This window comes from Brachyhypopomus gauderio, chromosome 8, assembly GCF_052324685.1.
Source record: "Brachyhypopomus gauderio isolate BG-103 chromosome 8, BGAUD_0.2, whole genome shotgun sequence".
Classification (NCBI taxonomy): domain Eukaryota; kingdom Metazoa; phylum Chordata; class Actinopteri; order Gymnotiformes; family Hypopomidae; genus Brachyhypopomus; species Brachyhypopomus gauderio.
In genome coordinates, this window is record NC_135218.1 from 21612188 (window position 1) to 21633923 (window position 21736).

A 21736-nucleotide genomic window follows, 5' to 3' on the forward strand; every position below is an offset into this window, starting at 1 on the left:
CTAATAATAATGTCCCTGGTCATTTTAGCTTATTCTTACATAATGTTTTGGTGCACAAATATGAATATTTTGGTCCTTCTAATGAAAAATGTTCTGTTCAGAAATGCTCTGTTAGAATAAGTATCTGACTACAGTATTTCAGTACAGAGGTGTCAATTCCAGGTTCAGAAAGTAAATCCTCACAAGGATTTTGCTCAGGCTTCCTGGATTGTGTTGATTGCACTAATTAGAAAATCTAGCAAGCTTGAGCAAAATCCTGGTGAGGACTTTTACTTTCTGAACCTGGAATTGACACCTCTGTTTCAGTATCTGTAATATTGCCCAAATTTGACACCTCACTTTGAAAGATGCCGAGCCCTGGTGCCTAATGGATAACCTAAAGTTCATAAGATGGCTTCCCATCACATCCTAGCATCACCCACTGCACTCCCTTCTTCAGCTCCATAGGCGTGGTAGCAGTCTTTGCTTAGTTGGAAACAGGCTAAACGTGTACAGCTCTTGGGTATAAGTAGGAGGAAAGGTGTTGAGGGAACAATAGTCTTTGCATGCTCTCAGCCTGCTTTCCTTTGCAAAGAAGATGCTAGCAGAGGCAGGTGAGGTGGAGTAACGCTGTAATACAGGGTTTCCTGTATATGTTCCATCATGTAATCCTCTTCCTGAGAATGGCCTTGGCAGTAGCTGGATGGCTTATTCTGTGCTGTGGTGAGGTAGGAGCTAGTTGACTCTAAATTATTTTAAAGACCTCAGTGTTCAGAGCAAGGATGACTGTAAAGGCATTTGCACAGCAGTAATCTTATCAGGAATCTCACAGCCGCAAAGGAGAGTTCCATTTTCATATTGATGCCCATAGATTTAGAATGGAATGTCAAGTAATCCAAGTGTGATCAGATGCCCACATACTATTGTCCATATAACGTTCATGAGTGTAACGCCAAAGGCGCAGATCGATCAGGAAGCAGACACAAATCCAAATCGTCACCACGTAAATGCTCCAGGGTCAGTTTACTCATGTGTAATACATGGCGAGTCAGCCTTCGTTAGAATGTCAATCCTGGTGCCCTTAGATTGGTCTCAAAATGCTGCTTCCTGAGATTAGAAGAATTCGATTAGAATCCGGTGTCTTTCATGGAAAAGGGAGTCATAAAAATCCTTGAAAATTTGAGCATGCTTGGTTATAGGTCTGCTCATGAATTCCAAAGGGTTAGTTTATGGCTAGGAATGTGCCATCTTAAACAAGCAAGACCATAAACACGGTACCAAGGCCCTTAACTCTTAAGCTCTCTACAGTGGTCAGACAGGATGAAATGTCAAACATTATTGGAAATAGTTTGAGGAGGTGAGTAAGGGATTGAATAAGTGATATAAAATTACATTTTTACTTCTCTACTCGACTTTGTATTAGAGTCAGTTGGAAATCAGATAATTTATATCAATGTAAAGAATAGATGTAACATTAACAATAATATTTTACATATTATAATATTTTACCTTTGCTCAATGTCACTCCTTTTTTGTGGATTGCTGCGTTTGGAATTATACTGGAAAATCTTGGCTTCATTTGGCATGTTATCATTAGCAAAAGAAACACATAAATCCTTACATGCAAATTCATACAATGGCAATGCCGAATGCAAATTATCAAACCAGATCTGCTTTCTCTGTAAATTTATATGTGCTTAAGCTTACTTCTGCTGTCACAACCAAAATTAAATCAGGTATAGTCAGTCATATACAAACCCTAAATTTACAAGTGGATATGCAAAAACAAGTTGAGACTAGTCATGTGATGGAATGTCATGAAAAGAATATTACTTTAGGTTAAGGACTGTGCTAAGGATCTAATTAATTTATCAGCAGCCAGTCATGATTGCAAAATAAATACTAACGGGCTACTCCTTGATTTAAATACTATATCACTCTTGCAGGATCCTGGATTTTGTAATCTTTTGTTGGTAATTAAGTAATTAATGTAACTGGTTGGCCACTTTGTGTAAAGGGATGGTGCAAAATCTGTAGTACCTCTGGTTTGCTTATGGATGCTTATAGCAGCAGTCAGACCTCTGACTTGCTGGACTGACCAATCGGAATCAGATATTCCACAGTTCCATGTAACAAGCAGAATCATTCACTGCACAATTGTGTTTTTCCTGCTTCAACTCACCTGTTTCAGCTCATTAAGAGATTGATCACTAGCTAACAATCTAAATCAGATGTGCAGAGAAGACATGGAGTAGTGCATGGTTGTCATTATTGTTGTGATTTGTTGAACATTTCTGAGCCTGTGATGATCTTTATCATGTCATGTTCAGAGACAGTCCTGTGATGTGCAGACGTCTGCTCAGAAGTTTAATTGTGACCACTGTTCCACTCTGCTCATGCAACATTGGAATGATTTTTATAACATGGCTCTGTTTAATGTTCTGTTCAAGTAATTTGAGTCTGCTCTTTATGGTGACCGGCGTCGGCCAGAAGAGGATGGGTTCCCCTCCGAGTCTTGGTTTTAGTAGCATGAGCTAATCGGAAAAGGACTCGTTGAAATGGTGATATTAAGAAGCAGCTTCCACATATTCTGTTATGTACACTGTATTTGTAACATTATACACCAAGTGATGACAAATTGATAGGACCCATATTAGGCTTAGCTTATATTAGTCTAACGTTTAGCATTTGGTTTATGGTGACAGTTTATCTTTGAGTACATCTGCCTTCGTTACCCTGTGGTTGAATACACGTACAAATGTTTCATATTTGCATGAAATATGACCTTGTATATGACATGTCGAGACAAAAAGCGCACATAGACAGATGAGGGAGTCTATATATACATCTAACAAATTCATTCTTTGCTCTCTTACTCCGAGACGAGACTGTGGAGCAACATCAGCAAGATCACAGCAGATTTAGGTTTGTTTGGTATCTATTTCATTTACATTCTAACTGGAGTTTCCCATAGTTTTGTGTGGGCTACTGGCACAAACCCACGCAACTGATTTGTAAAATTGCATGTAAGAGTGAAGGTCTCTGCAGTCTGTGAGCCCTTTCATTTCATTTCATTTCTTAATGTTGATTAATAATTTGATGCTTTTCTTTATGAACTCTTATCACTGCTGAATTGGCTGTCATGCTATTTTCTCCAAAGATGACAACATATCTTCTTTCTGTAGGCCTTTTATTTTACAGCTGAAGATGAATACAACGCTCACCAACATGAGTTTTAATGAAGTAAATGAGCAGACAGTCCTTGCTACAATCGCCTGTGTGATAACCATCCAGGTGATCAATTTCTGTGTGGGCCTTCCTCTCAACTGCTACATCATCATCCTTCTCCTGTCCAGAAGTACGGGGGTGGATGTGTCTGTGGTTTTTGCTCTCAACCACGTCATTGCTGAAATCATCTTCGCCCTTGTGGCACCTCTGTACTGTGCATGTATCATAAGCTTAAACATCTGCGTTGGTCCACTACTGGGGTTTTGGCTCGGCACTTTCATGCCCGCTCGGTACGTGTTCCAGTGCTGGGTGTGTCTGGAGCGTTACATGGCTGTGATCCACCCAGTGATTTTCCTGAGGTTTAAGCCCCTCAGGTACCGGGTGGGGTGCGCCATTGTGGGATGGGCATGTTCACTGATGCTGGGGGTTCTCTCCATGTGTATGTTCCCTGACTTGCCTTATAACATCATTGGAGTTGTGTTTCTCTTCATTTTTCTTCTTGATTCGTTTTGTTGCATCTCCATCCTGAAGGGTCTGCTACGGCCTGGGCCGGGGGACAGAGAGAGGGAGGATGGGGAGATGAACGCAGCCAAAAGACAAGCTTTTAAGGTGGTCTGCATGAACCTTTTAACATTTTTAGTCCAGATAATGCCAATGGTGGTTTCCTTTGCCATCTTGGGCATGGTGCCTCCAGAGCACTTTCAACTGGGAGTGTCCATTGGTATGATTGTTAACATTTCTGCCGGATTTGTCCATCCAATCTTTGTTCTACATAAAGCTGGTAAGCTGTCATTCAGTAAATAAACTTGAATTCAGACTGCTTTCTGATTTCTCAAATACTCTGTGATGATTACAGTAAGTATGATCATTGTCCAGTGTGAACATTAATATGTACCAGGTTTAATAAATGTATATTTTTTCAGAATAGCTGGTTTGGTTAAAGTGCTCTAGATTTACAGTTGTGAGATCTTATTTGCTGCCAATCTCTTTTTTTCTGATTTAATCTTGTTTTTTTCTGGTTCTTGGGTTAGGGGTCTGTATACCTAGTTGACAAGTATTCATTTGTGTGAAGATTAAAATTCCTAAAGTTACATCAACATCAGAGATTATTTATCCTATTAGTTTTGTTTTAAGTAATAATATTTCAATATAAACAAATTCATAAATTGTAAACATGAGTTTTCTTGCTAGTGAGCATGTATCTGTTGGAAATCTCGCATCATTTGACAGGAAAGCCAACCTGGCTGAAGCTTTGGCTTTGATAACTTGCAAAGCAATATATACATTCTAGCCAAATGACTTGTAACATGGCTATGGTGGCTTCAAACATTCATATGTATGTATTCCTGGAAGAACCACAAGATTTCACCAGTAATTGGAATATCATTTTTTTTACTTACTTTTTGTCATGGAATTTGTGTCTGGAGCAATGTCTGTCTAGACCAGCGTTTCTCAACCGGGGTGCCGTCTGTCTTCATCGGGGGTGCCGTCAAAATATTCTGATGTGAAATAAAAAAAACTATAGTTTTAAAAATTGAAGTTATTATACGCTTTAAAAATCATTAAAATGTATTTCATATGACCAGATCTCTCAAGTTTGGTGGGCGTGAGCTTTTTTTCAGGCGGGGGGGATTGGAATCTGTCGCGATGGTTAGTGTAACGGCTGTGTGTGTGTGTGTGTGTGTGTGTGTGTGTGTGTGTGTGTGTGTGTGTGTGTGTGTGTGTGTGTGTGTGGTTGGCGGGCTGGCTAAAGTCTACCAAGAAACAGCGCGATCTATATTCTGATTGGTTCAACCTGTTATACAACCGATGGATTGGCTGAATATGCTGCGGTGTGCGGCGATTAGATTATTTAAAAAATAAATTAATAATAATAATATTCAAGCGTGAGAAATTCCATGTGTGGCGTGAGAGCGTGTGAAATCGCTAAATATGCGTGAGTCTCACGCTCAAAGCGTGCATATGACCTGCATATGACCAAGGTCAGCACGTGATTACGCAGGTTTCCCACTGACTGTAAGTCACATTTATCTGCTCTCTGCCTTAATAATCACTTTTTTGTGTTATGTTGGCCGGGAGATGGTTGCAGAGAGTACGTTTTCAGGGTTGCCAACGCTCACGCATTGAGCATGAGACACACGCATTTGACCGTTTTCACACGCTCTCACGGCACACTTCCGATATCTCACATCCGAAAAAAAAAATCTTGTTTATTTATCTGATCCATATCTATGATTCAATGAGTTACTAGTTCGCTTTGGCGCCAACCACCCGCGATCGATAGATTGCGATATAATACTTAATTTGTGTCCATTTTACGTTCACACCCCCCCCCCCCCCCCCCGTCAACAACTTACGTCTCCACCCCCCACCCCCCAAAGCCTGTGTTTTTAACGCATTGTAAACTGGGGTGCCTTAAAATTTTGCATGCATATAAAGGGTGCCACAACTGAAAAAAGGTTGAGAAACACTGGTCTAGACTACAATGATGGGTTTTTTATTCTCCATTGCCACCTATCGCCACCTATCGTTTCGGAGAACACTGCAGCGACGCTCGCGACGTTCGCGAAAGTATAAACGCCTACACCGCTCGCGCAGTGTCGCGCGAGGTGGGCGGAGCCGCGCGCTACGGTCGCTCGCGAATATGGTTTATACTTTCGCGAGTGACTGTAGCGCGCGGCTCCGCCCACCTCGCGCACCTCGCGCGACCCTGCGCGAGCGGTGTAGGCGTTTATACTTTCGCGAACGTCGCGAGCGTCGCTGCAGTGTTCTCCGAAACGATAGGGGGCGATAGGTGGCAGTGGAGAATAAAAAACCCCTGCAAAACCGGTGAAAGAACATTTTACCTGACCAGAGACCGTATATATACACCAGGCATCAAACATAAATATGACTTTGCAATGTTGTCCGAAACTATATGTGGTAGTATAAAGAAACACCCCTCAAAAAAAGGGAATGAACATTTACCTGACGCATTTTAATGTTGCTTTGTGTTTCAGGTTTGAAAAGTGCTGGAATTTAGGCTAAAGTACATTAAAATGTTGAAATTACGTTAACAAATACGAGCCTCTTGTAATTCCAGGACGAAACATGAGAGAACGTGAAGACGTTAAGATTGGGCGTTTTGAAAATAAACAACCATTAAATAATGTGATAAAAAATCGAATTATTTCGATTCATTTCGAGTATATGTATAAATATTTAACTTAATTAAGTTTAACGTGCTGGGAAATATTGAAATGGACATTGAAAGTGACGTACAAGTGCTTTAATTCCACCTTGTATAGGTGTATGAACCCGCCAAACATGACTTTGTCCATCGCGCTGAAGCGCGGCGCGCGCGCGAAGTCAAAATTCGAGAGGTGCACGACCTCGCGCCGCGACAGCGCGCGAGGCCCTCGCGCACGGGCGGAGCCACAGCGATTACGTCATTTTCGCCGCGCGGACCCTCGCGCCGCTCACGGCGCGTCGAGTATAAACTAGGCTTAATACCCAGGATTCCTACCCTTCAGCCAAGTGGAAACCTCCACTGGATTACAGTGCTCCAAGCTCAAAGTCCTCCAGTCAACAGGTACCCTTAAATTTCCTTTATGCCTTTCTCCTACAAAATGCATTACAGATATTCTGGTATTCACATATATGTTAATTTGTATAGACATGTTCCTTAACCAAAAGCAGTTTTAACTAACACTATTGAACCATGAAAATTTTTTTTCTGGAGCCCTAGTTAAGTGACCTAGGTAATTTAATTAAAAGCAACCAAGCAAGTAAATTACTGACATAACAGCAGTATAAAAGCAGTCCAATGCTTCTGGCTACCAGATGGCTCCATCACAAATACAACTGCTTCTTTAATATGAAAATACCTCCAGTATTGGAGAAAGAAGATGCTGCCTCTTCATAGATGCCAAGTCAGCAGGTACATTGGCTTTTACAACCCTGGTCTTGTTAGGAAGAACAGCAAAACTTTGGCTTAGAGGAATTCTCCAGTGTTAAACTCCAGCATTCAGAGTAGTTCAAAATACTCTGAACTTTACTCTGAACTCTGGCTTTATGAAATGCTAGGTTTGAATGTTATAGACATGCCCAAGACAGGTCTGTATGTTGTATAGACTTTAACAGGATATAATTTGAGGACATGTGATGGTTGGTGGGTGTTGTGTGACAGTAGAGGATTACTGGATGTGTGGGAATTTGATGCAACTAAAATAAGGTGAAAATGCAGAGAGAGAGAAAGAGAGAGATTGATACAAAACTTTATTGAAGTACAAAAAGTTTCTAGAGAAACAGGATGTTTTAGATAGAGGTCCTTCATCAACTGTGCAAAGAGCTTCATATTTATTTTAGAACATGTTAAATAATTTAAAATGTTCTGAATTGTATCAGATTTTATCTGAATTTTAGCTTTGTGACTCGCATGGTTGTGTGTGAAGTGATCACATGAAATGTGCAGTGTGGATGACATCTCTGCTAAGTTGATGGCTGAAGGTACTAAGAACATATGGTAGTGGACCAACTGCATCAGACATCAAATTGAAAGTACCCAAATAGTACTCGAAAAACAGTAGAATATAGTCAAGTTCAAAAAAGGAAATTCAAGAGTTTTGTTGTTTGGTGTTAGCTTCCTGTTCTTTACATTTTTTATCTCGTAAAACCTTGATAGTCAGGAATGCTAGGAACAGGTGGGTATTACAGCCAGTTATACTGAATGGAGATGAGACAGCTGGGAAGTGAACCTCTCGCAGTAGATCCCTGTATTGTTTGGAAGGTCAGCCATCTTTACTAGCTACTTTGTGTTTGCAATGCTTTGAAATGTGTGTCTTCTTTTTCATTTTTGCAGGACACAAGGAGTGATCATATTACATATTCAGGCTTGCGCATTTATTCTTCTGAAGACTGTGAAGACACTGCTGCTTGGAAGTTTGTGAACTCCTTCAGTAGTTTAGATTTTTCTGTTTTACCATGATGATCTTATTTTATCATCATCATTTTTGTATTTGAAATGTCAGGCTTATTTTCCTCAATTCCATTTACTTGTTTTGAAGAAAATGTGTGAGTTGCCAGGAGCTTATGAAACCTGGAATCAAAACATGCGCAAAAGTAAATGAACCACAGCTGCATTGGTGAAGTCAGTTAGGTAAAGACTCAGGTGAAATACATGTGAGTGTTCAATTAAACAATTATGCAGACCAATCAAATGAGACATCCTTGGAAAAATATTTGAGCCACACTGATTAAAAGGGAGAGGAAACCAACCAAAACCACTGTAGTGCCAATGCACACAAATCAACAATGCAGAGAGGAAAGGAGACATCAGAGGACATCAGGAAGATGGTGGTGAAAGCCCATCAGTCTGGGGAAAGCTACAAGAGCATCTCCAAAAGATTCCAGCTCCATCCATCCACTGTAAGACAAATCATCTACAAATGGAGGACACTCAGCATCACCGCAACTCTGCCCAGAAGTGGACGGCCATCAAAACTTACACCAAGAAGCACCAGAAAAATAAGAATTCAGGTAAAGGCCAACCCACACATCACCTCCAGAGAGTTACAGACCTCTCTGGCAGCATCTGGGATAAATGTACATGCGTCTACAATCAGGCGAAACATCAAGATACTTGGCATTCATGGGGGCGTTGATGGAAGGAAGCCTCAGCTCTCAAGAAAGAACAAAGCTGCTCGTTTAAACTTTGCATTAGAGCACTTGGACAAACCAGAGGCTTTCTGGAAGTCCATTCTCTGGACAGATGAGTCCAAAATTGAATTATTTGGCCACAATAACAGGCGCCATGTTTGGAGAAACATCAACACTGCATTTAAAAATACAAACCTCCTCCCAACAGTGAAGCATGGTGGTGGAAGTGTGAAGGTCTGGGCCTGCTTTTCTGCCTCCGGACCTGGGCGACTTCATATTATCCAGGGAACCTTCGATTCCCAGGCCTATCAACAAATTCTTGACCAGAATCTCTTGCCATCAGTCAGGGAGTTGAAGCTGGGACGGAATTGGATTATGCAACAAGACACAAAGCATTCCAGCAAAACTACAGAGGAATGGCTTAAGAGAAAGAAGATTTGCACTCTTGATTGGCCCAGTCAAAGTCTGGACCTCAATCCCATACAAATGCTGTGGCAAGATCTGACGCAGGCAGTACATGCCAGATGTCCCTCCAATCTCTCTCAACTGGCGGAGTTCTGCAAGGAGGAGTGGGCAAAAATCCCAAAAAGCAGATGTGAGATAGTTGTTTGTGATTACAGAACATGTTTGGTTGAAGTAATGGATGCAAAAGGAGGAGCCACAAGCTACTAACTAAAACAGTTGACATACTTTTGCACTTTTGCAGAGAAATTACTTTTGGTGATTGAATAATGAAAACATATTTTTTGTTCTTTGTGTCCCTTACAGTGGGGAAAATAAAAATTTATTTATTTGCAAATAAATTCTTTAAAAGTCAGACAAAATTATTTTCTCAATTTTTTTCACACTTTGTCTCTCATAGTTGAGGTCTACCTATGATGTCAATTACAGGCCTCTCTCATCTTTTTAAGTGGGAGAACTTGCACAATTGGTGACTGACTAAATACTTATTTTCCCCACTGTATTTGGAAGGTTTTCTTTATTTTCTTTATAAATTGAGATTGGTATGATCATTTCACAAGATTATTTAAGTTTTTGGGTATTTCACAAATTTTTAAGCAGCACTTTATGTGCATGGAGTTTGAAGAACACCAGGAGCATAGTAAGTTAGCATGTGCAGATTCTGTTTCAGTATTTATGTAAAGATCTTTGTACAATCCATAAGCCCCAAGTGTGATCACTTTATTAGGAACACCTAATCTGTAGCAGCCCCTAATGGGCTACCAGATAGTTTACTGTCAACTGTAAGTTGTAATGCACAGTGTCTGGCTCAACTGTTAACTGACTGTTCTGAGTTCTGTACCCTGTGGACATTTTGGCAACCCTTATTACCCTCTTTCATACATGATGCAGTTATGTTCAACTGAAGTTTGTCATGGACTGATTACTTTGTATTTGATGAAGAAATACAACCCAGAGAGTTTGCCTTTAATTTGTTATTTACAGTAATGCGTTATTGTAATTATTTCTGGCTGTTACATTTGGACATGCTTTGTCACCAGGGCAACTACATGCACAACAAATCTGTCAGGCAAAGGCAACCTTATTCCTTATTCCTTTAGTGACCGGGGGGGGCATCAAGCCAAGTGACTTTGTGCACTGCGCTCACTGGCTACCATCCCCAATCCAATGGACAGGTGGTGAGAGTTGGGTAGGTTCCTCTGGGCATACCGTCATGAGCACCCAGACACTCCTGCCCCTACCTCTCACCGGGCTTCACCATTCGAGTGTGTGCTGGGGTACCAACCTCCACTCTACACATTGATTCCTCCTGCATTTGAAGCAGCACATTGTAGAAGAGTGGTGTCGGAGGAACGACATCAAGGCCAAGGCCGACTGTCAACCTCACTACCACCCCAGAGACAAGGTCTGGTTGTCGTCGAGAGACGGCCAAGTGGAACCCACCAGCAAACTGGTCATCATCAGACAGATCCATCCTGTTACCTACAGGATCAGCATACCTGATCATCATCAACTGTTGCTGTGCATCAACTGTTGAGCAATCCAGAGTACTCGGCTCCTCCTCCGCCCATCACCTTAGAGGACAGCCCAGTCTACAGGGTATGTGCCCTGCTCGACTCCCAAAGACGGTAGGCTGCTGCAGTACCTTGTGGGCTGGGAGAGTTCTGTTCCTGAGGAATGGAGCTTTGTGCTTTCCACAATAAAGTAAGTTTATTAACTCCCAGCAACGTAACAAATTCACTGAACATTATATAAATCTGACACCTGTGTGAATACTACAAGAACTCAATAATTTAGTCAACTGAGTAACTTTACCATAATCACACATATTCTGGTTTAAATTGAATAGCATTAGCCACTGTGTCTTAACCTTCTATGATAGTTGGATAATCGAATACCTGTCCAAACTCTCTGCTGCTTTCTTCAAACAATGGAGGAGCACTGCATGAAACCAGCATGCACTGGCTTGCATTGTTAAAAGAGAACAGTGTTTTTGAAAAACTGCAAAGTTGCAGTCTACTAACATGGGTAATGTCTTGCCACTGGCACATCGTGTGCACAAAAGGAAGAAGCTCTATGTTATCTTGGGGCCAGGAGAACATTGTGTGAGACCAAAAGAGGAAGCCCTAGGTCATCTTGAGGTCAGGGACCAGAGGAGAACAGCGGAGTTGGGGGACGGGAAAGACGAGTTAAGATGGAGGTAATGATGGAGGTAAATAAAATTGTGCATAGCATGCAAATTGTCATTGTTAATAATGACTGAAGAAATGAGAATAAACCAGTGTGCTTTGTGACGTGACAACCTGTGTTGTGTTGCTTTCCCCTACAACCTCCGAGCTCATAACTATCCTTACAGAAACCCCATTATTGGTTGTGACGGAGAATTTCCATGACAATAGCAATGACAGAAACATGCTGAGTGTGGAGTAGCATGCCCAGCCACTGAACAAGATGCTGGTGTCAGTTCGCCTCATGCCTTCATGCTACCAGTACTGGTGGCACCATCAGGGAGAAGGGAGACCTGCAGCACCAGGTTAATACTGCTTCCTCTGTGCCGGGTTGAGAGAACCAATGAGGCAAAGGTACAAGTCCTGGGGGTGCCACATGCAGTCTGTGGCTCTCAGTCCATGAGAGTGCAGTGGTACCCTCACTGTGTTTGTTTAAAAGACAAACAAACAAAACAATTCAACAAATCTTTACACTTTGTGGTTTACATCTCTCTTCTGAGCCATAATGCGGTTGTAGACGTAGAATTTGACGCTCTGCCAGTCTCTGTTTTTCAGTGCCAGTGGCTCGGCTATAATGCAGTTCTCACAGGCTGTCTTGCCTGGCACATGACAGGAAGTGATGAAGTCCTTCATGTGTCTTTCCACAGCTTGTACCTCATCCACGCTCCACATTTTCCTTTTTCTTGTAGCTGTTTTCTTAACTGGATGAGAGGTAATAAACACACCTGTTTTCAAAATAAAGGAAAAATTCAGGTATTAATCCATGCTTGGGAGACCTGCAATTTTTAAGTCCTAAAATATTATAGAAAACATTTTGTTTATTAGATGCTGGGTTTAAAACTGACCTAATATAAGCCTTGATATATATACAAAATATTGAACAGCTGCTTTTACCTAAACCAGCCAAGTAGCAATTTTCAATTTTTTGTAGCAATTTGAAATTGCTAAAAAGACAAACTTTTTAATCTCCTTTAAAATGTTGGAATGATGTTGGTAAAGCAACACAAAAGTAAATAGTGACAAAATGCTTCTTTAAGTAATTACAAAAGTACTTTTACTTTTGTGTGAACATGCTGAATGTAATATTCGTTTCCTCATCATTTTGTATAAATATAGTTTTGTTGTTAATATTAGTGTTTTGATTTATTGAAATATTCAGACCAGGTTCCTCAAAAACAATTTATTCTAAGCAAACACCTCCACCCCCAATAGTACATAGATTGGGGTAAAACTGAGAGGATGTACTTTTACTCAGTATAATCAGCAAGATAACATATTAAGCCAGTTTTATGAAACACCCATCCTCCAACCCATGCTCTATAAAACACCTAAAAAGCCCATTCTGTGCTTAAGGTGCAGATGTTCCTGTGCAGATGTTTGTGATTTAAGACATAATAACCATATATGGCCACTGGGCACAGCATACCTCTGGCTGCTGAGCCTTCCCAGCTCTTCTTCCCCTTCTCACTGTTGAGCTCAACCTCCTCTAAAGAGGACACAAAACAGCAAGCTTACTCCTCAACCAGGACCGGATTTATTTCGCACGGGCTCAAAGGAACTGCCTTTTATTTTGCAGCAGGCATGCAAGTCACTGTTGCAAGATGGCAGCACATGGAGGGACATTTTAATAGACACAGATGTTGTTTAATTCCACCACGGACAACATTGGAGTCATGCAGCAGGCATTCAACAGAACACAATCCTTCAAAAATGGAGGGAGGGGCAAACACAGAAAGCAAAGCTTAAAACACAGGCAGGAGCACTGTAAGTACTCCTCAAACACAGATGGACACGGTTTTTCAAGGGCACTTTTGTATCTACATGTAATGTTTTGTATTGTAAATGAGCAAGTGATCATGAGATCGAGTGAGTGCATGAACAAGAGGCAGCGAGACACAGACAGAGAGATGACATCACAAATACCATTAGGTGAAACACTGATGTCAGAGAAGTTCTTGCCCAGAAACTCCATCATCCTCCCTTGCTCCATTGCAGTGAGTACTTTGTAGACCTTGGCGAGCTGCATTGTCCTTTCTGCCAGAGAATAATACTCCTCATGTACTATCAGCTCGTGTCCGAGAAAGTTTGCCAGCTGGTTCATCTCCGGATCACCCAAGTTCAGCACCGTGGACAGCGTCGCGATGCGCCTCCGTAACTTGCCGCAAGTTAGGGCGTAGGGGTCCTTGGCTCCACAGGCGGAGGCTGCGACGCGAACACAGTCTGAGCCTCGGTAGTGGGAGTTGGCGGAGGGGCGGGCGAACACGTAGGCGTTGTCCTTCAGCACACCGCAAGCCTCTCGACGCTCAGTGAGCAGCTGGAGGGCACGGAGCATTCGGAGTGTGAGAAGTACGGGCACGGGGCGTGCCCCCTTGCGCCTGATCACGATCTTGTAGAAGTGGCGGCAGAGCTGCTTCTCCACCTCGGTGAGGGCCCAGTCTATGTCGGTCGGGGGATCAGCGGAGTCCCTGGAGAGGAACGTGGTCAGGGCCATACCCGACACCTCTGCCTCTCGGCTACGGTTGAACAGTATGACCTGAGTCAAAGACACCTTTGCCAGCTCAGACCAGAATTTCGTGGAGGGTTCGTTGGACAGCTGGGCCATACGCTCGTCCTGCGTTTTGTCTAGGAACGAGTGAAGTTTCTGCACGTCCTCGGTGAAGGCCAACAATGTGGGCGTCTTCCATTTCTCTTCCTCAATGTTCCTCGACACGGTCGCACACAGCAAGTCGTTCCATCTCTCCTCGTGTATCTTCTGGAAGTCGCGCAGTCTCTTCACCAGGCGGCTGTCGCTCGGGGTCACGACCTTGGTCCTCACGAGTCTGCTGAGCTGTGCAAGGCACACCGCCAGCTTTTTGGCGAGTGAGGGGATCCTGTACGAGTTCGTTTCGCTGTTGTACTCGCACGCGTGCCTCACGGCCTCCACCGCGTGCATGCAGTTGTACGGGTCGATGAAGTCTTCCATCTTCCTCAGCGTCGTGACCTTCCTGCCGCTCATCAGCAGTTTTCCCAGCTCCCTCAGCTTCTGGCGGATGAAGCCCTGGCTGTTGGTGGACGCACCACTCTTGCCCAGCCAGTACTCCCCCAGCTGAACAACGCAGCTGTCGTTTTTTACCGCCTCCGTGATGTCATCCGGGACCATGATGCTTAGCGTCGCCCATAGGGTGGGACTTACGTTGGGAGGGGCGGGCTGTGTGGCTGCGCAGAGCGACAGCGTGCGGTTCTTGCCAGGTTTCGGGATGTGTTCTTCGGGCCGTAGTTTGCACATCTTCATGTGCCTCCACAAGACCTTTTTGGTGAAGAGCCCTTGGCAGTGAGCGCAGTGCATGAAGTCACTCGGCTTCACGGCCCCCCGTGGTCGCTTGTAAGGAATAAGGTCGCCTTTGCCTGACCTCAGCACTGCTATGTTGTGCATGTAATTACCCCGGTGACGTAGCTCGTCCAAATGTAATCGCCTCTGCTTCGAACCTTTTGGGAAGCCGCAGGCTTTTGCTACTTCCTCTTCCTTGGAATGCACATCTTCCAGGTGTCTGGCCATCTTGCTGAAGGGCTTCAAACAGAAGAGGCAATAATGCTTTTTGTTGTACAGCCTCTTCCCGTCACGCTTTCTTTGGCTCATGTTGACACACACGGCTTCTTTGGAGCGGTGACGCCCGCTCCATCGGTGGGTCCCCGGCCTCTGAGCGCTGGAGCTGGCTGTTGGGGACCTGCTGCCCTGTGAGCTGCTCTCATCCCTTTCATCTCTGGAGTTTGAAGGAAGCTCTTTTCCGCTGTCTGAAGCAGAATCCAAGAGCTCGTTGGAATCCTCAGAAAATAACTCCTCCAACTAAAAGCCAGAAACAATTACAATAATACATTATTTATTATTGTAAATAACAAATTAAATGTGTTGCATTTCTATTTGCATAACATTTGAGTGATTTTTAACCATTTCTGTATCAAATACATAAACTTCAGTTGAACTGAAATGAATAACTGTACATTCTGCTTTTAATTTTTTGTAGCTCAACAAGGTAGGATTTTGCTGTTTCATTTAGGGGCATATTTATAAAACACTATATAGTGTATCTATAGGATGTTATTATGAAAGTCATCATTTACAAATACACCATAACATACACTGAAGAGTGCACAGGGTCAGTTCCCTGGGGTCATACCCTCATAATGTCACTTATCTCCAGTGTCCTTTCATACACCTTTTACATGTGTATGTAAATGCATGTATATCAGGTAATGCTATATTCAGAAGTGTTGGCACAAACTTGTAACGAGTGCATTTATCATATAATTTAAAGCATATAACTTATAAGCATGCCGTTAACTGCATCATTTATGAAAGAGGGTAATGAGGGTTGACAAAACTTACACAGGCTGCAGAACTCAGGGTACAGAACATTCAGTCAACTGACTTCAGAGTGCAACAGTTGGGCCAGACGCTGTGCATTACAACTTACAGTTGACAGTAAACTATCTAGCATCCTGTTAGGGGTCAGAGTAGGTGTTCCTAATAAAGTGATCACTTGGGGCTCATGGACTGTACAGAGATCTTTACCTAAATTCTGAAACAGAATCAGGTGCAATGCATGACAAACTTACTATACTCCTGGTCTTCTTCAGTCTCCAGGCACATATGTCATCATCACTGTCTTCAGAAGAATAAATGTTCAAACCTGAATATGTAATATGATCACTCCTTGTGTCCTGCAAAAATGAAAAAGAAGACACACATTTCAAAGCATTGCAAACACAAAGTAGCTAGTAGCTTGACCTGACCTGACCTTCCAAACAATACAGGGATCTACTGCGAGAGGTTCACTTCCTAGCCGCCTCATCTCCATTCAGTCTAACTGGCTGTAATGCCCACCTGTACCTGGCATGCCTGACTACCAAAGTTTGCTTTTACAAAAATAAGAATCAGGAGGACAGGAAGCAAACACCAGCTGACTCTGACGTTCCTATTTGAACTTTACTATATTCAGCTGATTTTCAAGTATCGTTTGTGTACTTAATTGATTTTCAACTTGATGTCTGATGCAGTTGGTCCACTACCAGATGTTTTTAGCACCTTCAGTCATCAACTGAGCAGAGTTTTTCATCTACACTGCACATTTCATGTGATCGCTTCTTCACACACAGCCATGTTAGTCACAAAGCTAACAAGACGTCTTTTCCGGTCAGCCTCATGACAACAGGATGGTGTCCCAGAACAATAAGGCTTCAGATAGAAGTGAATGAAACAGTACAACGGCTCTGAGTTTACAAACAAATATACTTGTGAACATACATGTGGTATGGTATAGTCAGAATAGATAGTGTGGTAGTTGCAACCATTTCTGGCTGGGACATATTCCTCAGTGTCACGTAGGGCAACGCCCCCTCTCGTAGCTGTCACTCTGGGTTCCCTCATGTCCGTGTTCCCTGCCTGTTTGTCCCGCCCTGCTCGTTGGTTTTGATGATTCCTTGTTTGTTACCACGCCCCTGTGTCATTGTCATCACCTGTCCCTAGTTTAGTCCTGTGTATATTAGTCCCTGTGTCTCCCAGGTCTAGTTGTCGGTCTTTTTGTTTTTTGCTGTGTTTTGCCTGTTCGCCCTAGTACTGCTGTTCCGTGAGTCTTCCTTGTTGTGTTCGCTATGTCTGTCCGTATTTCGTGTCCTGACTGCCTGCCCGGTTTGACCCATGCCTGTTACATCGACGCTGCTTTTGGAATTTCCTGTAATAAATCTCGCTCTCCTCAGCGTTTGTGTCCGTCTACCTGTTCTGCCCTGCGCAGATCGTTACACTCAGAAAAAATTTCCTTTTCAGATCATTTAAAATGGTTTAACATGCTTAAATGCTTTTAGCCATTGTGCAAGTAGTTTACGGTGTTTTTGTTTGTGTCTTGTTGAAGGCATTGCAAAAAATCATGTCCTCAAATTATATCCTGTAAAAGTCTATATAACATATAGACCTGTCTTGGGCATGTCTATAACATTAAAACCTAGCATTTGATAAAGACTTCATATTTTAAACTACTCTGAAAGCCAAAGTCTAACATCGGAGTATTCCTCCAATCTGATTGTTCTTCCAAACAACACCTTACAGAAGGAACTTGGGTATGCCCGTTAAAGCCAATGTACCTGCTCACTTGGCATCTCTGAAGAGGCAGCATCTTCTTTCTCCACTAGAGCCTTTGACTGGCAAGCTGGGAAGCTGCCGGCAACAGTCACCTGCACAGGTGTGCTGCTCTCTGTCACCTGTAAATATATTTTTTGTTTGTTTGTAAGTTGAATATGAATAGCTGTTCAGTGGGGAAATACAAGAGGTACTGAAAGCAGTTGTATTTGTGATACAGCCATCTGGGACCCAGAGGCATTGGACTGTCTGACTTTTTGCCTTTGGTTTAGGAACATGTGTATACAAATTCACATGTATATGAATACCTGTAATGCACTTTGTAAGTGAAAAGCATAAGGGAAACTCAAGGTTACCTGTTGACTGGAGGACTTTGTGCTTGGAGCACTGTAATCCAGCGGGGGCTTCCACTTGGCTGAAGGGTAGGAAACCTCAGCAGGCTTGCGATACTCCATTATCTATATATCTCCATATATCTATATATACATTTTTAAATGGAGTTTGGGTTAATGCAATGGTTAGTGGTTGTCACTTTCAGAATGTCACTTTACAGAATCATACATTAGTTCATATATTTCTGTGCATTCCACTCATGTAGCTGTGACACAAAGGCCAAATATGTATGTACTATTTCCACAATTGGTAAAATAAGACCACTGTTTTAAAGGCCCACTTCTTTCAAAGTCACATTATTTATTATATATAACTATTATTATTATCGTAATTATTACATCAAACCACCATTGCTACAGACTAAATGCAACTTAAATTTACAGTGAAATAGGCTAATGTGTATAGAGTTTGTAATAACGCAGTGGTACTCTTATCTGCACTAATACATTTTGCATGTTGTTCAGTAATTAAAATATAATTAACTGGACCACTGTAATGTAACGTTTTGTTTTGGTTTTAAAAAATGAATGAAGTCGTCATCTAACAGTTATCACTACTGATAACGTGTTCGTTTAATAGCGCTGGTTGTGAATGTGGAAGAAAAAGTCCCGCTGTCAGTCCAGTGTCATGCATTTTCAAACCCGTCCGGACTTAAACACACAGGCTGTACTATAATGTACGGTGCTGGGACACGTCCTCCAGTAGCTGGGTTAACACGTCCGCAGTTTACACTGTACGTGGACCTGAATGATGAACGGCGCCTCATAACGAGACCTCGCCGTTAGTTAACGGTGTCTATAACCTACGTAGACGTAGATATCTATACTGCATATATTCACATTTTACTGAATATGAACCCAAATGTATGCGGAACACTAACGCGTTTATAAAACCTAAAGTGGAAGTGTAACTGGGTATTATTCGGGTCTTGGGGACCGTTTACGTGTAAATTCATAACGACCGTTTTAGGACGCTGCAGTGAAAAGTTGCAGCAACGTAAACGATCACTGGTCAATAAACGGTTCCAGCTTGTTGTGTGGCTATAGATAACCTGGGACAGGTCGATATTTGGTAACTGATGGAGAGCAACCAGCATCTCGACTATACAACGAAGTACACTGAGCCAGCAAAGCAAAATAACAACTGTCCATGCCGACAGAAGAAACAAATAATCACAGCAGACAACTAACAACCAATAATCTGTCATACTGTCTAATAACGTTAGCGTAACGTTCCTTTTGTACGTCATAAACACAGTGTATTTAAATAAATGCAGTTACTGTAACGGCACATCACGACTGCTTAACACGGAGAAGGTACTGCGTCTACCTTCTGCTTCTTTTTCCTTGGTAGTATCCATCAGATCTCCAGGGATTAGTTACATCTCTAGGGAAAGTGTCTTCCCAACTTCCGGTAGAAAGAAGCCGTGGCTGATGTTGCCCGTGTTGTTATCATGCATTACCGCCGCCTGCTGGTAGAGTTGTGTACCTGAATGTGGGAAATAGAAAAAACTACATTTCAAAGTTTGAGTGTGTGAACATCGGTGTGTGCAGTGCGTATAAAAGTGTGTCTGTGTCTGTGTAGGTGAACAACACCTCCTTAGGTATTTGTCTGGGTGTGTCTGTGAGAGACAGAAATGTGTGTGTGTGTGTGTGTGTGTGTGTGCGTGTGTGTGTGGGGGGGCACTGTTTGTGAGAGAATTAGAGTAATGTTTTGTACAGTCTAGTGTGTTTTAAGATGTTTGTGTTGTGTGGGAATGTATGTGGTGTGTATGAATATGTGTAATGTGTATTTATTGTATACTGTATCGTGTGTTTTATGTGTGATTTTAATGAAGTTGTGTTGTGTGTATAGTGTGTATGATGTGTATGAAGATGTGTATTGTGTGTGGTGTTAAAGTATATCTCACTTCAATGTTCATTGATGTGTAGAGAGGAAATCAGTCAGAGTCTTTCAAGCAATCCAACCAAGCTTTATTTGCAAACGAAGATCTTTGGAGATCTCACAGCACAGCGCAGTGTGTTCCTCTAAGAGGAGATGAGGATGTACAGTACATGCTCATTAAATTGAGGTCTCTGGTGTAACTGTTGGTTTTGATGTGGAGAATCAGGACAATCAGTAATGACAAACTTTTATTCAGTTTATACAGCTTGTGATTCTTGTTGTAGATTGTTTTGTAATTTTATCAGACATTGATTTAGTTCATAGAAAACATGTTATTCAGGATGCATATTCTCATTTACCTCTTTCAAGATATTTGTTTTATTTGATATGTTAGCTATAGCAAAAGATATTGTCATTTACAGTTAAAAATGTTGAGGTATCTCTCTCAAGAATAACGGCTTTGGTGGAAAGCAAAATAATAGCGCTTAAAACATCATACAAAGCTAAATTTACTTGTCCCAGGGTACTGTGTTCACTTACGATTGAAAGACAATCTATTGCTAAATTCACATCTATTTTCTTTTAAATAACTTATCATTTAAATAAATTTACAAATCAGAATTTAATTCAGCTAGGTCTGAAATAATACAATTTCAAAACATATAATTAGATAATAACGTGAGTTGTTGAGCGGGGTGGGGGTTTGTATATCGCGATCGATCGCCAGTGGAGGGCGACATATATATATATGGATCAGAGGTAAATAAACTATTTTTTTTTCTTGCCGTGTGAAATCGGAAGTGTGGCGTGTGAGCGTGTGAAGATGGTCAAATGCGTGTGTCACACGCTCAATGCGTGAGACTTGAGAGCCCTGGTTATATTTAGTCAGGATGGGATGGATTGTTTTAGGTAGTGTTTTGTACATGTGGGCGCACTTTGTCATTGTATAATGTTAGATTATTGCTTGTAGCGATAAATATGTGAAATCACTGGTGCACTGTGATGCATGTGTTTCATCCCTAAAAGTGTGTTGTGAACTGTGTAGGGAGATTTTTATTCATGAGGAAATATCCATCTGTGGTAGAGATTGCCGCCCACATGAGCAGGTGCTAATTGCGATCTTTTATTACCATATTTTCCGGACTATAAGCCGCAACTTTTTCCGTCCACGCTTTGAACCATGCAGCTTATAATGAGGTGCGGCTTTTCTGTAGACTTATCTTCACCCATCAGGGGATGGAGCAGAAAGTTAAACAGGTGCTAGGTCAAAGTTGTAAATCAAAGAACAAAGTGATCATTTTCATTTAGCACATGAATACATGCATGCTTTATTAGAACAATAAGCAGTAATGACAAAAAAGCATAATGACTTGCATACGCAAGGTCACTTGCCTGCATATATAGCTCAGATTAGACCATGCCAAACTTCATGGATTTCACAGCAGCTCTCATGTGTGAAAACAAGTTCCACCTTTCAGGGGAAGTTTAAGGCAGGTTGAAGCCACAGGCACGTACAGGTCAGGCATCACTTCAACATAGAGATGGTCTAGGAGGACTGACCAACCATTCCAAAACTGCACAAGTTCATATAGTTCTGATGGAGAAGATGCAAGATGTTTGTTAAATTCAAACAAAAGCAAGAGTGCTTAGCGTCACTTCTGTTAAGAGGCCTGTTCGACATTGCCAAATGCACTTCCAACTTTTTAAAATATATTCTCATAAAAGGTCTGAATTGGCAAGATTGTTCCTCCTCTTCAGTTGGGTGAGTATGCTTTCTTTTTTATAATTAATGAGTTGTTAGCAAAGGCTTAGTTAT

General features: G+C 42.0%; 1 protein-coding gene across 1 annotated transcript; it reads right to left on the bottom strand.

The window, feature by feature from the left end:
* Positions 1–9415: 9415 nt before the first annotated feature.
* LOC143521916 (uncharacterized) lies at positions 9416–19540 on the bottom strand. The gene is made up of 7 exons (XM_077015426.1): positions 19366–19540; positions 18000–18119; positions 17649–17765; positions 16128–16232; positions 13458–15357; positions 12961–13020; positions 9416–12259 (listed from the first exon to the last, which is right to left on the bottom strand). Exons 2-7 carry the CDS (start codon positions 18096–18098, stop codon positions 12003–12005), a joined length of 2538 nt encoding a protein of 845 aa, XP_076871541.1. The 5' UTR covers positions 18099–18119; positions 19366–19540; the 3' UTR covers positions 9416–12002.
* Between the last annotated feature and the right edge of the window lie 2196 nt (positions 19541–21736).

Coding starts and splice junctions, on each gene's coding strand:
- LOC143521916 (XM_077015426.1), bottom strand. CDS start 18,098: ATGGAGTATCGCAAGCCTGCTGAGGTTTCCTACCCTTCAGCCAAGTGG. Junction 17,766..17,999: donor CAAAGTCCTCCAGTCAACAG/GTAACCTTGAGT, acceptor ATATATTTACAG/GTGACAGAGAGCAGCACACC. Junction 16,233..17,648: donor CAGAGATGCCAAGTGAGCAG/GTACATTGGCTT, acceptor TCATTTTTGCAG/GACACAAGGAGTGATCATAT.